Raw genomic sequence first — 16,095 nt, forward strand, 5'->3', positions numbered from 1 at the left:
TGTAGTCATATATATGCACAATGTTAATTTAATGCTAATCTAAGGAGTGCTATTTTTTAAAAAAAATTTAACAGTTGTTTAATGAAAAATCACATTTGTGTTTCCATAGATAGTGGAGTTGGAGCAGGGATTGATTCATATTATGAATATCTGTTGAAAGCCTATGTCTTGCTTGGAGATGACAGTTTTCTGGAAAGATTTAACACAGTAAGTTGATACAATTTTATATTTTATAATCAACTTCATTTGAGTCCAAATTTTTATAGAAACTCCATTACCTGAATGACATTGTAAAAATAATTTTTAAAATGTGTAGTGGTTTTGTGTCAGTATTTCCTGATGATGTTGAACAAGGACAGCGTAAAAAGTGATATACATTACAAAAAATCAGTTGATAAAGTAGTTTTATTTTCACCTTTTATCAGAAACTTTGCAGATCTGCCAATAAGAGATGTAATAGATTTGAGTTTTACCTAATCTTGTTTGTACAAGGATAAGAATTATTGAAATATGTTACTAGTTAGCTTTTTCCTTTGTATTTCAATTCTTTTTGAAATCTTGGAAGTTTGGCTTAGTCTTTGATTACATCAAGGATACAGGGCTTTGAAGACCTGGAGAAACTAGTGAGTATTCATTTCAAAAGCAAGTCTTAAGACTGGTTCAGAACCACAAGCATGTTTTTTGGGAAAAGTGGGAGGATTATTGAACCCAATTGAATCACCTTTTTAACTGAAGCAAACTGAAATGAATATAGCAAACTCATCAGTTATATCACTATATTCTTTTTAAACTAATCTACCATTTCTTTGCTCACCTATCAGTTCATCCATGTTGTATGTATGAGACAGTATGACATGGTGATTAAAAGTATGGGAGATGTACTGGTTTAAATTCTGATTGTACCACCTACGGGTTTTGTGACTTTGGGCAAGTAACTAATATTATTTGCCTCTGTTTCTCATCTACAGAATGGGAGTACTAGTACTATTTATAGGGTTATTGGGAGGATTGAGTTTATGCATTCAAAGTGATTAGAGCAGTGCCTTTAACCTATGGCCAATATTCAATAATAGTGATTAAATAATAGGTAAATTTGCAAAAAAAAATTAGTAAAAGTTAATAAGTCATTAATTGAATACTTTCTAAAATTATCACATAGATTGTTTATTAGATTATAACAAGAATTTCTTGAGGTAAATGGGGACAAATAACTTTTTGTTGGCTTGTTATCACAACTCAACCTTTTGTCAAAGCTGAGAAATATCTAGGAGAAGAAGACAAAAGAAGGGAAAAAGAGTTTTCTAAGACCATAATAAGCTGAGATAGCAAACCATAAGAGTGGCAGCAGTGATTAGCTGCATTAGTTTAGATAGTAGTGAGCACCAAAATATTGTTAGCCGAGAAGGGATCAAACTTCCAAGATACAGGAAAAAGCAAATTCTGTAATACAGAAGCTGATAGCTATATTCCAAGGGGACCTATGAGCATCAGTGGGCCGCAAAGTCATACCAACCACGGGCTAACGCCACAGGACATAGAGATGTTCAGTTCCATTTTTCTCAGAAGGTCCTATATTACAGATAGTCTTTAATAGTCTGCATGTGAGTTAGAGGACATAAAGGAGTACATATATATTTTAGAAAGATCTCCATCTAAAATAACTTAAATATTTATATAAATTGGTAGTTATTTAGTGAATTTATATATAAATTCTAGTTTAATTTATTCGCAGTGCTATTTAATGTGTTTAGAGTAGTACCTCTTTTTTCATCTAACTTTCATGAACACATGTTGTGATCTTTTAGCACTATGATGCCATAATGAGGTATATTAGCCAGCCACCTCTTCTACTTGATGTGCATATCCACAAACCAATGCTGAATGCTCGGACTTGGATGGATGCTTTGCTTGCCTTCTTCCCAGGCTTGCAGGTATAAAGAATTCTGTCTTCTTAATGTGAATGTAAGATGATGATGTTAATTAGGCGCATTTTTTATCTTTAAAACTGAACTACAAAACATAGTTGCAGTTCAGAATTGTATTTGTATACATTTTTCTGTTTATGTAATGATTAGAGATAAAATCAGCTCATATTTTATTAGGTAATTTTATTGTTGTTGATTTCTAGGTGTTAAAGGGGGATATTAGACCTGCTATTGAAACTCATGAAATGTTATATCAGGTGATTAAAAAACACAATTTTCTACCAGAGGTAAGCAAATAATTTTTGGAATAATCTTACACACACACACACACACACACACACACGTACACATATACACTATAAGTTGCTAATATAAAGGTAGAAAATGTCATCTTCAAGGCTTGTTGGTTCTTTTTATTTTTTTCCTATTAAATAGTTTATTTTTGGTTTGTACAGTATTATATATGTTTTTGCTTTTCTTTGTGTGTTAAGAGAAGTCTGATTTAGGGTAATGCTGACATTTTTAAAATTTTATGTAAAAAAATTCCCAGCTTAGTTCTTCTCAACTCTTCCTAACTTATGCCATTGTAATATTCTCTCATTCTAACTCTTGTATGTACCTACCAGCTAGGGAGATTTTGTCACTTTTTATTTTCTAAAGCTTGTCTTATGAAAACAGTATATATTAGATATACTTTTGTTGTTCACACATGCCCTCTGGAAATGTATAGAATGCCATCTCTTCCTCATGCTGATTGAGAATTATTCTTCCTGATTTTTATACATCATATTAGTAATAAATATTCTTGCTAGCTTAATATGACAAGATTTTAATAGCATACTTTTTGGCTTTCCAGAAATGTACCATTAAAAATTTCCAAATGTGTGTATGGCCTTGTTCTATCCCCGCTTATTGACTACCCTCTGTGAGATATCTAAGCATTCTACCAACTTAGAAGGGTTCCTAAAGTGTTTGTTTTGGAAAGTATAGTTTTATTAGCCTTCAGGTGAGTAGGACTGTGCATTGTAGAAAATTCATATCCATCCAGAATAAACTGAGGTTTCAATTAATACATCTATCACAAATGAAATTTTTATTTAGCTCCCATAAAAGTTTTTGTTTGCTTTTATTTTTATTTTCTTTTAAAAACCAATTGATTATGTTATTGAATAAATTTCAAATAGACTAATTTTATTTATTTCTAAATAATGCTCTGTCTTATTCCACAAAGGATTTGAGGCTGTTAGAAAATATAAGCTAAAATATGAAATATGTATGCTTACACATTGCTAAGAGAGATTTTAAGTATTCTCACCACAAAAAAAGAGAACTATGTGAGATAATGCATATGTTAATTAGCTTGATTTAGCCATTTCATAGTGTATAAATATATCAAAACATCATGTCATATACCATAAATATATGTCACTTTTATTTGTCGATTTAAAAAATTTAAAAATAAATGTGAGAACTAGGAGAGTAATAATTCAGAGGAAAAAGTAGAGGGAAGGATAAAAAGAAAACACAATTATGTTTACCACCAGGACCCATGTAGTGGCATTACTGAGTTTCATTATGGAGTTTTTCTGAGTTTTCTAATAGCCAGAATGATCACTGAAAAAATAATCAATTTAATTGGTAAAAATAGCAGCCTTTGCAAAATGAATTGTTATTTTAAGCAATGAAAATTGATGTTTTATTGATGAAAATGTCCTGATTGCTATTTTAATTGCTTTTACCTATTTATATATATTCTATATATTCTGGAACTACTTGTGTATTTAATCACATTTTTTATGCCTTTTGTATGTTGTTTTGTTCAGGCATTTACGACAGATTTCAGAGTACACTGGGCTCAACATCCTTTAAGGCCAGAATTTGCAGAAAGTACCTACTTCTTATATAAAGTAAGAAAATATACCCCATTTTACTTAAAGTTTAGCCTCCATTCTCTGTTGGATCTCTCATTCTTTCATAATAGTAATTGGGTTTTCAGAGTCCCCTTTTAATATTATAATGATTGGATATATCATGGTTCTTATTCATCTAGTTCATAGAATTATTGAATGATGCAAGAATTGACATGCAAGGTTTTTTTCTTTAAAAAATATTATGTAAACATTTCTTTAAAGAGAAATTTTATGTTCTAGAGCTGCTTTCTAAAGCATGTCTCTTGCCTTTCTTCAGTCAGGCAGCCTTTCTGAGCATTAGAAATTTAAAAACTAAGGTTATATAGTTAAATTTTATAATTGTGTATTTAAGAAATTCTGTAAAGCAGATTCATAGCTTTTTTTCAGAACTCAGTTCTATATAATGTCCTTCAGTGCCTGATACAGTGCCTGGCACCTAGTAGGTACTCAATAAATATTTGGTAAATGAATGGATATGTGGTAATATATAAGCTATATATATTATACATATATTCTCCTTTTTAATAGGCTACAGGAGATCCTTACTACCTTGAAGTAGGGAAGACACTTATTGAAAATTTAAATAAATATGCTAGAGTGCCTTGCGGATTTGCTGCCATGAAGGATGTTCGTACTGGAAGTCATGAGGACAGGTAAAACAATTGCTAACATCCTCTTTCCTCAGGGTCTCTCTGAAACAACACAAAATGCAGCTACCATTTAGGATTCAAATAAGTTTAATTCTTTTACAAAGGATAGAAACCTTTGTTCCTTGTGTTTACTTTTTAAAACTCTGTTGAATACACTAATTTTAATTTGTTTGAAAAGTTTGTATTTTTATCATAGTGCCTGGCATATAGTAGGTGCTCAAATGATTTTTAAATAAATGAATCAATGATTGTTAAATATCAGAACCTTGGTATTAGGACTATCTAAAATGTGGCTTTTTTTCTTCTTTGATAATAGTTTCCTTTTATATTACATAAGACATTAGAAATTACCAAGATGAGGAATGATCTGGAATGTGATTTGTGTTCGGCCAAGAATTCCTCGAAAGCTGTGTGTACTCTTACACCGTTGCTGACTTGCAGGAGTGGGAAAGACCAGTGGTAGTTTCTGTTTCATTAGACACTGGATAGATGTAGATGGTATGAAGTATTCAAGCTATAAAAAGTGCTCCACATGAAATTCACAAGCATTCTCCTTATTCTAAGATCACTTATCTGGTTATCACATCTCTAAATGAATGCTGAAGCTTATTTGTTCATTTGGTTAGCAAATGTTCATTCCGGAAATATTTACTGAGGCCCCTTATGTGCCAGGGCTCTTACTAGTTTTTGAGGATTAAAGATATGAAGATAAGTCCTTTCTGTCTTTGAGTCACTGAAGGCAGGCCAATAAGCAGACTTTTAAAACATTGTATATGTGTTATGAAACATATTAAAGGGGCATGAAGCACAAGTTGGGATGTGATAGTCAGTGAAGGGTTCCTGAAGGCTCCTATGTCCTGAAGGATAACCAAGAATTAGAAGAAGAAAGATGTAAAAGAAGTTCCAGGCAGTGAGACTGAAGACATGAGAAACACAGCACTCATCATCTACCCATAGAGTTGTCCCTTAGTTCTTCACTTAGTGTTCGGATAATGGTTAATTAGGCTTCGAATCACCATCCCTAACCAGAGCTAATGAGAAATGGTTAGGTTCTGGAAGCAGGCATACAAGTAATAGCAAGAAATAAAAGCAGATACCTTGTGTATTTGCCTGTAACGTTTATTGACTGTTTCCTATACTCCAGACAGTCTTCTAAGCATTTTATGTGTTTAACTAATTTGATCCTTACAACAGCTTTCTGAAGTGTCCTATTACAGTCTTCATTTTAAAGGTGAAGAAACCAAGGGAAAGAGAAGTTAGGGAACTTGCCTAAGGTCACACAGTTAGTAAGATTAAGTCAGAATTCTAATCTAGGCAGATTGGCTCTTGACAATGATGTTATACTGGCAATTCATTAAAGAACAATAATTAAACACCTACTGTATGCCAGCCACTGCACTTAAGTGTGGGGTAGAAAGATAAAATAGAACCAGTCCCTGCACTCCCATGACTTGTAGTTAGTGAATAAGATAGGTGTGTAAAGAAATAATCACAACCATGTGATATGTTCTAAAATACAAAAGAGGTAACAAGTTGAAGAATTGCAGAGGAAGACATGATTTACTGTTTAGAATTCTATTTTTCAAAGTGTAACATCCTTCTTTTTTTCCCCACCAAATACTCCTTTTATGACATTGTTTCTGGACCTCTTACCACTGACATTGCCCCGTTCTGATTGCATTCCAGTATATATAATAACTCTTAAAATATCACATCCAGAATTAACCATGCTCAAGATGTGTCTGGCACGACAGCACCATAACTGTCTGTATTCAGGCAAAGGGTCACTAATGTTCTATGAGGCTGATGAGTTTCCACCCTCTATCCAGTTGAGGACCACTGCTTCATTGACTCACTGTTCCTCAGGGGATTGTTGTGCCTCTCAGATGTCTTTAGCCAAATGAAAGGTTAAGAACTACCATTCTTCATCATATTGTGTTATTAGATGTGCTTTAGATTTTTTAGGAGCTTTATTATGTTCAGCTCACAGTGAGCTTGTGATCAACTAGTTTCACATACTTAACTGTATGGTCTGCTGACAAATGAGTGTTCTCCACCCTGCCTTTGAGCAGCCAAGTTTTCTTTTTTTAGTGTAAACTTAGAACTTTTATATTTAACTCAGCAAAATTTCTTTTTTTGTTTTGTTTCTAGATTTTGGTCTAGAGGTTGAATCTCATTAGCTAAACTACCAGTTTTCAATGATCTATAGTTTAGATGAGCATACCTTACATTTTTTTCATCCAAACTGTTAGGAAGAAGTTTTGGTTGGACCCCAACCAGTGCCTTGTGGCATTGCACTCAAGAGCTTTCAGTTACAGGCTCTTTGCATGTGGTGGTTTATTACCCTATAGATCTAAGCACTATCACTGTCCTCCAGGTTACCATCATCTACACAGACACAGACATACACACACACTTTTCAGAATGGAAATATCTGTATTTTCCTAATCATAATTACTGAAAAGAATGTAAATGGCAAAAATAATAGGAAAATATTTGCTAAGACACTGTCCCCTAACTGCGTAAGATTACCACTGTTAGCAATTTTATAAAGGCTTCCAGACATTTTTAATGCCTGTGTATTTTTATTTATGTATTTTTATGATTTTAAAATATAAAATAGATCATATGATCTGATGTTCAACTTGCTAGCTTTGCCCAATTCATATTGTAGTTATCTTACCATGCCTTGTTCTTTTCTAAATGTTTACAAATTGTCTATTCTAGTATTTGCCAATTATCAGTATCCTGCTCATCTGTCTGCAGTTCTCAAGATAGCATTTGCTCATGTAATAACTGTCAGTCCATCAGAAAAGGTTGAATTATGATAAGTGTATTGCAGATAAACAGGAAAGTGTTTTTATATTGTCTAAAAAGATTAATATCCAAAATGGCTAAACATGTTTTGAAACATTTCAGGTGAGTTTTTGTTCCAAAATAAAAAATCATGTGTATGTGGGAAAAATGATAGCTGTAGTTTCAATCTCATATGTATGCCAAGTGCTATGCTAAATAATTGACATTTAATATCTCAGTCTTCACACCAATGTCATGAGTGTATTGTTATATTCCTTTTACAGAAGAATAAACTGAAGCTCATAGTCCTTATATAATATCCCCATGGTGACAGAACTAATTAGTGGAAGATCTTTCTATTTCCAAAGCCCATGTTCTTTACTTCTTTGTTCTACTCCCTCTCCAGCTCATTCTTTAATCACGCTGTTTAAACTTGCATTTAATTTAGTAAACATTTATTGAGTGCCTACTGTGTGCCAGGAATTGTGCTTGGCCAGAGGTATGAAATTGTGCAGCTTGTCCAGTAAACTAGAAGTTGTTTATTACTGCCAAAACCTATGATGCTTTGGGGAGTAGTGAATTAAATTTGATGTTACTATGACTCCATCTACCAGCTATGCTTTTTTCCTGACACTTTTAATTTAAACTTTTCTTAAATTGTTAAAACATTATAACATTAAATCATTTGTAAAAACACATATAGTTTTACTGTCTTTATTTCTCCACATTCCCTTCTTAACAGGTAAATAAATATTTAGAATGTTATATTCATAGCCCATGTGACTTTGCATTGTACTTTTTTCATGTAACTATTTTTTTCTTTTTTTGAGTCGGAGTCTTGCTCTGTCGCCCAGGCTGGAGTGCAGTGACACTGCACTCGGCTCACTGCAATCTCCATCTCCTGGGTTCAAGTGATTCTCCTGCTGCAGCCTCCTGAGTAGCTGGTATTACAGGTGCCTGGCACCACACCCGGCTAATTTTTCTATTTTTAGTAGAGACGGGGTTTCACCATGTCGGCCAGGAAATTACATGCAAGTAATTTCTTTACATTTAAAGCTTTCTTTTTAAATCACTTAAATAGCTACATAATAAATTCCGTCAAATTTGTATGACTTTTTCCAGCTCTTTAATTTAATTGAAGATTCTTATATGATTCTCACTAGTAAAATTTATCAGTTACCTCCCTGCTGTTGATTCTCTATAGAAGAAATGGAGAACTTTCCCTCATTGAAAGGCCTATAGAAAAATCTTGTCTGCATTATTCACAAGATTCAGTGTATCAGTGTGGTAGACAACTCCTCTGGTCTTTTTCATTAACATGGAATATACTTGGAGTCAAGGTTATTCTGCCCCTGGTAGATTGATACATTCTATAGTTCTTTGAACATCTAAGTTGGTATAGACAGGATTATTAACCTTGACTCTATGGCTTTCATATAGTTGGCATTTAAATTATTTTTATCTACTTATATTTATTTGTGACTTTTTATTTTAGAATGGATTCTTTCTTCTTGGCTGAAATGTTTAAATATCTTTACCTGTTATTTGCTGATAAAGAAGACATTATTTTTGACATAGAAGATTACATCTTTACAACAGAAGCTCATCTGTTACCTCTTTGGCTCTCTACTACAAATCAAAGCATCTCTAAAAAGAACACAGTGAGTTTTTAAATGAAATGTCTTATTCTCTTTTTTATTTCTATATGTTTTATTTTTCCAAGTGAAAAGTAATCCATGAGTAGAATTCAATAAATATATGTATGGTAAGAATAAATATATACATTTTCCTATTTTTTTTTCTTTTATTGCATCCTGTATACACTTATATATTTCATTAACTGTTTCCTTTTAAAAATTATGTTGAGTAGGCCAGGTGTGGTGGCTCATGCCTGTAGTCCCAGCACTCTGGGAGGCCCAGGTAGGTGGATCACGAGGTCAGGAGATTGAGACCATCCTGGCTAACATGGTGAAACCCCGTCTCTACTAAATATACAAAAAATTAGCCGGGCGTGGTAGTGGGCGCCTGTAGTCCCAGCTACTCGGAAGGCTGAGGCAGGAGAATGGCATGAACCCAGGAGATGGAGCTTACAGTGAGCAGAGATTACGCCACTGCACTGCAGCCTGGGCAGCAGAGTGAGACTCCGTCTCAAAAAAAAAAAAAAAAATTATGTTAAGTAAAATAATTATTTCTGTTTACATAAAATGTTTTTCTCTTGTAGACCTCGGAATATACAGAACTGGATGACAGTAACTTCGATTGGACTTGTCCAAATACTCAGATCCTCTTCCCTAATGACCCATTGTATGCTCAAAGTATTCGTGAGCCCTTGAAAAATGTGGTGGATAAGAGCTGTCCTAGAGGCATCATCAGAGTGTAAGATGTATTATTTTATATTTTCTAATATCAAAGTTGTTTCTTAGTAAATGATAGAGAACTTAGGGAGCATGTATCAACAGCCAAGAAGACATTCACGTAGGCCGAAAATGTTGAGGTATGTAGCTATCACTGGTTAAAATAAAAATTAGTAGTAAAGTTAGATAGTAAAGCTTGTTTTGCAGTAATATCTTTTTTATTATTTTGGAAACTTTCAATATATCTTTTATGAACTAAAGTAATAATAGTGGGCAGCATGTAACAGTTTTTAACTTCTGTAACTCATTTTTCATGGAATAGTTTCATCGAATATTTTCTGGCTGGGCATGGTAGCTCACGCCTGTAATCTGAGGACACTGGGAGGCCAAGGCAGGTGGATCACCTGAGGTCAGGAGTTCGAGACCAGCCTGGCCAATATAGTGAAACTCTGTCTCTACTAAAAATACAAAAAATTAGCCAGGCATGGTGGCAGGCACCTGTAATCCCAGCTACTCGGGAAGCTGAGGCAGTAGAATCGCTTGAACCCAGGAGGTGGAGGTTGCGGTGAGCCAAGATCACGCCATTGCACTCCAGCCTGGGTGACAAGAGCAAAACTCCATCTCAAAAAAAAAAAATTTCCTTTTGTCTATAGTTTCTGTGTAGTGAAAATACAGGTATTTTGTTTGTTTGTTTGGATTTGATTTTTTGAGGGAGTACTTATTCTTGCTTGTTAAAATTGGCTTAATGAGTTCATTTTCTGACGAGTAGTTATATTAGGCCATTACAAGAACTTTTTAAAAATTATTTTTACTTAAGTGTTATTATTCACTGATGCAAGTATTGATTTGCTTTTAAAATATTGGGAGAAAAATCTGTGTTTTTAAAGGATAACATCAATGGTAACAAATCCCCAAGCAAACTTGTTCTGTACCTTTAAATAGTTATAGTTCTCTTGACTAATACTGCCTTATATAGATAATATACAAACTTTTATAACTAGAAAATGTTATATTTGAAAGCTATACCACTTGTTAACCTAAATTATATATAAGAAAATACTTTCTAGTTATTCCAGTTTCACTAGTTCTAAAACTAGCAATTTTGCAAGTAACATTATTTTTATTTGACATGTGTTTTTTGCCAATTCTAATTTATAGTTTTTTAAGCCTTGCCTGTAATTACTTTTAGCAGAGAGGAGAGTTTCAGGAGTGGAGCTAAACCCCCTCTGAGAGCCAGAGATTTCATGGCCACTAACCCTGAGCATTTAGAAATCCTGAAGAAGATGGGGGTGAGTTTGATTCACCTCAAAGATGGGAGAGTCCAGTTGGTCCAACATGCAATCCAAGTAAGACATTGCTACACTAATTAGATACCGTCTCTGCCCTGCTTTCTTTGGTCGCATTAGCTTTAATAAGATAATGGATTTCAACTTTCTAAACACTTTAAATATATTGTTTAAAGTGAGAGAATGAGAATTTTAGGACTTGGAAGTATCTTGGAAAGTCACCTAATTCAACTCCTCTATAGTATAAATCAATTAAATAAATCAGAGCTTGGTTGGGTAATTTGCTGAAGTTAATATAATCAAATGCAGGACTCAAATCTAAGTTTTCTGTTTCTCAGTCCATTGGCTTTCCCCTGTTACTTTTATTTACAACATAACTTCAAAAGCTAGTAATTAGTTTTAATATTCATATCTCCATGTTTTACATCATTTTAGTCTCCAAAGAGCTACTGAATCTTAAGTATTTTGTTCATCATAGGTATTTATTTGTCTGTGCCTAGGAAAAATAACATGTCCTTTTGAGAAATTTTTATTGATTTTTACTTTGAAAGTTTTTATAACACGAAGTCTTTAAATTATTTACCTTATTAGTATATTGATTCTGAGAAAACCACATAGTTTGCTGAATAATTTTTAACCTAGAACCATATTCAGGTATCCTTTAATCTCAAATTCAACCCTCCCACAACTTCATCACACCCTCAAGTTTTCATCTCATCCATATTCTTGCCACATCCTTCCTTCTTTTAAGAGTATTCTTCCTTCTTCCTTGTATTTTATTTGGCCTCAGTGGGAGTGACTATCTCTTGTGACATTTCTTTTACTTACTTAGGCTGCCAATGGCATAATTACCGCCAAGTGGCCTCTTGATCCTTATATGATTTAACTTTTCTGTAACTATTGGCTGAACCCTTCATAAAACATTTTCCCTTCTTGGCTTCCCAGGATATTTCAGAAACAAAGTTCTTTTTCTACTTCACTGTTTATTGCTTTGTAGCTCTCCTTGGCACAAGCACTCAATGTAAACAGTTTCCAAGAATCTGGATGATATTCTTTTCTCTATATACTCTTCTTCAACAGTGTCACCTATTTCTACAAGCTTAGCTATCATTTTTATACATATGACTTCTTAGCTATGTATGTGAATCCTGATTCCTAAATTTACTATTAAATTCAACTTTCATCTACCTCTCATACATCTTGCATCTCAATCTCAATCTGTCCAAACTTGAATTATCTCTTTCTTGTTTACTCTCTTTCTACCCTCACCTCAACCTATGTTTCCTTCTTTGGCTCTCCATGTCAGTAAAACCTATCATCATTCTTTAAGTCATCAAAGCTGGAAATTTCAGGATAGGTTTGAACTCTTCTTCTCTTCCAGTTCCTCTTATCCTTTTCCATCCTCTAACTTCTATCATGTCTTGTTGGTTTTTCCTGTAAAGTATCAGGAATCATCTTATTTTTTTCTATTATAGTCATTCTTCAACTTTCCCTCTGTTAAGACTCAATTCAAGTGTCATTCTAAATCTTTCCCAGGTACACACAAGCAGAATCAATTGTTCCCTCATCTGTGCTCCTTTTCCACTTTCCCACTTGAGAAATTTTATCATAGCTAACTTTACATGTCTTTCTCCTCCAGACACAAACTTCTTAAAGGACTGTCTCTCCAATGCCTAGGCAAGTGCTGAGATGGAATAAGTGCTTCACAGATATGTTTTGAATCAAATTGAATCTGGTTGTTCACTATTTCAAGGAGGGAAAGTGTGGGTCAGGTATGAGGTTTATTTCTTCAGAGGGAAAGCCAGTGGGGAGAATAAGCAAAGTGAGCATTTGAGCATTCGCTAGAAGTCCAGTTCTCAATCTGAATCAAAAGTGGTTTATAGAATAGCGAAAGTGACATTGATAAAAAATACAGATAAGTTATTTTCAGAAATACTATTTCTGGAAGTATTATTTTTGAGTACAAATAAGGTCATAAATACTTGGTGGTGACCTAAAGTGAAAGAAGAAGTTGTAGAGTAGAATACTACAGTACAGTGTCTTTAGGAAATCAAAAAATTGGTGGAAGTTTCCAGAAAGGAAGGATAAAATGAATTTCTTTTTTTCATAGGCTGCTAGTTCAATTGACGCTGAAGATGGGTTGAGGTTCATGCAGGAGATGATTGAATTGTCAAGTCAGCAACAAAAAGAACAGCAGCTGCCTCCACGAGCTGTACAAATTGTTTCCCACCCATTTTTTGGCAGGGTAGTATTGACTGCTGGACCAGCTCAGTTTGGGCTGGATCTGTCTAAACATAAAGAGGTATGTATACTTAAAATATAGTTGTTGAAACTGAATTTAAAATATTAAGTATTGCCTTATTTCTTAGTCTCTTCTCTAATTTAGTAGTTTTAATTTATTTAAAAAACTGAAATAGTCAATCTCCTGGATTTAAGTAAAGTAAAAGCATGTCTTGAAAACTTTGAGTCATAATTTATGTATATAATATGCTTACAGAATTTTAACTAAAATATTATTCAGGTTCTATTCAATTTCTTTGTCTCTTCTCTAATTTAATACCTGTAATTGATCTAAAAATGGTTTTCAGACTTTCTAAGAGCCACTAGAACCTTTCTTTGAACAAAAGTCTAAACCAGGAGCTTAATGTAGAAAACAGCTAAAAGCACAGAAGCTCTGGCTCAAGTGACTGGAGAAAGCCTGGGACCCTGAGGTTCCACTGGGCAAACTTTGAAGATCATTTAGCTAGTCCGTCCTCTATAGTTATAACATAGTTACAACGTAGAAAACAAAGACTTACATAACTAAGCAATTCACAAGGTTATCTAACTAATTGATTGCAGAGCTGGGACCAGAGCCCAAGTATCGTGACAATCTAAAGCCAATGCTCTTTTCACTCTATTACTGCTAATTTAGACTTTTTTCTCATGTGTATTTTAAACTATGTAGAAGCTATATAGATTGATTGATTCATTCAACTGTTGATTGAGTGCCTACTATATTCTGTGCACTGCTTGCTGTATCAGTTTACAAAACCAATGAAGATCCATGCCCTTATGGAATTTACATTTTAGTAGAGTGAAGGATATTAAAACATCTTTATAGTAACGTGTTTAAAAAAATTAGTTCCTTGGTGGATTTAATTTTTTTGGTAAAAAGAACTGCTTGCAGATTCATATAGACTAAGTCCATTTTTTCCCCTTTCAAAAACTTTTCTTGTTACCAATGATCATTTCAAATTAGTTCCCAGCTATTGTAAATGTAGTGAATCTGCCTGCAGGTCCCAACTTTACCGTTTAGTAACATTGTGTTAACATTGTGAGCAAATTACGTAACCTGAGTCTCAATTTCCCCATATGTGAAAGGGAAATGTTATTTGTATTGTTTTGCTCAGGGTCATTATAAATAACAGATTTTGTAGTTTATATAAAAATGTTCTATAAACCGCAAAGCACACTAGAAATATTGGTTGAGTACTGTGATATGCAAAATGTTTAAAACAATATTTTATGGTGACTATATGTTAGATATGTTATCATTAGAAAAGAAATGAGTTCTAGTTCTCTTAAAACTCTAGATATTGAGGTTTAATGACTTGATTGCCATTTGAGAAGATTAAAGTATTTAAGTTGCTTTTATTTCTGACAGACAAGAGGATTTGTTGCAAGCAGTAAACCATACAATGGTTGTTCAGAGCTTACTAACCCAGAGGCAGTGATGGGAAAAATCGCACTGATACAAAGAGGACAGTGCATGTTTGCAGAAAAGGCACGCAACATCCAGAATGCTGGAGCCATTGGTGGCATTGTTATTGGTAAGTAATCATCCATGTCATTGTGTTGACTGAAGGGGAGATAATTTTTAGGATTTTTTCCCTTTTATTTTCTAAAATTTTATCAAAGAGTTTGTCATAGTTTTTTTTACCTCACCTAGACAACATAAAGGATAGGTAATCCAATGACTCTTAATTTCTAGATATCTAACATCTTTTTTAAAAGTCTAGATTTGAGTTTCTGTATATTAATGTCAGTGAAAATACTTGGGTTTAGGTGTGAGGGTGAGGTAGGGCTGAGTGGTAAAAAAATTCAGTACCATGGATAAGAAAAGGTGCCCATGAGATCCATAACCCCCGAAGGGCAAGAATTACACTGTGCCACCTCCAGTGGGGAGCCATTGAAAATTTCCATTACTCCACAAAGATGCAGGCTTTGGAGGCAGACACATGAGAGTACAGTTCCTGGCTCTACCACAAAATTGCAGTGTAACCTTGGCCTAGCTTCAGTTTTTTAATCTGTAGATTAAATAGTAGAATTTTTTTTTATTTGATAGTAGAATATTTTTGAGCTCCAGTGGAAGTGATAATAAATATATTTTAGGTGATTGTAAGGTTTAAAGATATATAAAATTTCTTGGCATAATAGCAGACATAGGATAAGTGCTACTATAACAGGGTTTACAGTATTGCTAGCAGATCTTTATCCCCTTGGATCTTTTTCTACTGAAATGACAAATTACCACCTTTAAATCATCTTACCTATATGTATCAACTAGTGGGTTTTGCTTTTTTATCTTTCATAGACAATCACTTATATCATGATAAACGGGCCATGACTATCAGGGGAAATATAAATTTTTCTGTTTTAAAGTAAATAGGAGTTTACATTCAGAAAGAACTGTAAGACCTGGGCTCACAATATGCTGATTGTGAGTTCTTTTGTACAGCTTCTCTCACACGGAAATCCATTTTGGATTCCCCCCTCCCCTGCCGCCCAATAGTTAAGGTAAATAAAAAAAAATAGTTCAGGTAAAAGAGAATATTAACACTTATTATGTTGATTTAATGGATGCATAAATTTTATTAATAAACATTAGGAGAAGTCCTGTTTAATGACTTAAATCAGCAGTTGGCAAACTACAAGACTATAGGCCAAATCCAGCTCATTGCCCATTTTTGTAAATAAAGGTTTTATCGGGACACAGTCATGCCAATTTGTTTGTGTATGGTCTATGACTGCTTTGAACTGCAGTGATGGAGTTGAGTACTTACAGGAGAGAACTACAAAGCCTGAAATATTTATTCATCATCTAGCCAGTTACAGAAGAGATTTGCCGACCCCTGACTTAAATCATCCTCTTTATCCTTGGGTATTTCCCACACTTAGATTCGTTTTATTGC

The 16,095-nt window shown here is 33.8% G+C and overlaps 1 protein-coding gene across 16 annotated transcripts in view; it reads left to right on the top strand.

The window, feature by feature from the left end:
- EDEM3 (ER degradation enhancing alpha-mannosidase like protein 3) overlaps positions 1 to 16,095 on the top strand; it is a 64,506-nt gene that overhangs the window by 33,560 nt on the left and 14,851 nt on the right. For 9 of the 16 annotated variants that reach the window (XR_010156917.1, XR_010156918.1, XM_003308635.7 and 6 more), the window contains 10 exons: positions 110 to 207; positions 1,806 to 1,931; positions 2,129 to 2,212; positions 3,749 to 3,832; positions 4,364 to 4,488; positions 8,777 to 8,942; positions 9,503 to 9,657; positions 10,828 to 10,981; positions 13,032 to 13,223; positions 14,568 to 14,733. Coding sequence is in view for 14 of the 16 variants with exons in the window: in XM_003308635.7 (XP_003308683.1) it covers positions 110 to 207; positions 1,806 to 1,931; positions 2,129 to 2,212; positions 3,749 to 3,832; positions 4,364 to 4,488; positions 8,777 to 8,942; positions 9,503 to 9,657; positions 10,828 to 10,981; positions 13,032 to 13,223; positions 14,568 to 14,733 (1,350 nt within the window). In the remaining 2 variants the exon portion in view is untranslated. Of the gene's footprint in view, positions 1 to 109; positions 208 to 1,805; positions 1,932 to 2,128; positions 2,213 to 3,748; positions 3,833 to 4,363; positions 4,489 to 8,776; positions 8,943 to 9,502; positions 9,658 to 10,824; positions 10,982 to 13,031; positions 13,224 to 14,567; positions 14,734 to 16,095 lie in introns of all 16 variants that reach the window. The other 7 variants (XM_009439564.5, XM_016934036.4, XM_009439570.5 and 4 more) reach the window with 1 other exon arrangement.

The sequence above is a fragment of the Pan troglodytes genome, chromosome 1 (genome assembly GCF_028858775.2).
Source record: "Pan troglodytes isolate AG18354 chromosome 1, NHGRI_mPanTro3-v2.0_pri, whole genome shotgun sequence".
In the NCBI taxonomy this organism is placed as follows: domain Eukaryota; kingdom Metazoa; phylum Chordata; class Mammalia; order Primates; family Hominidae; genus Pan; species Pan troglodytes.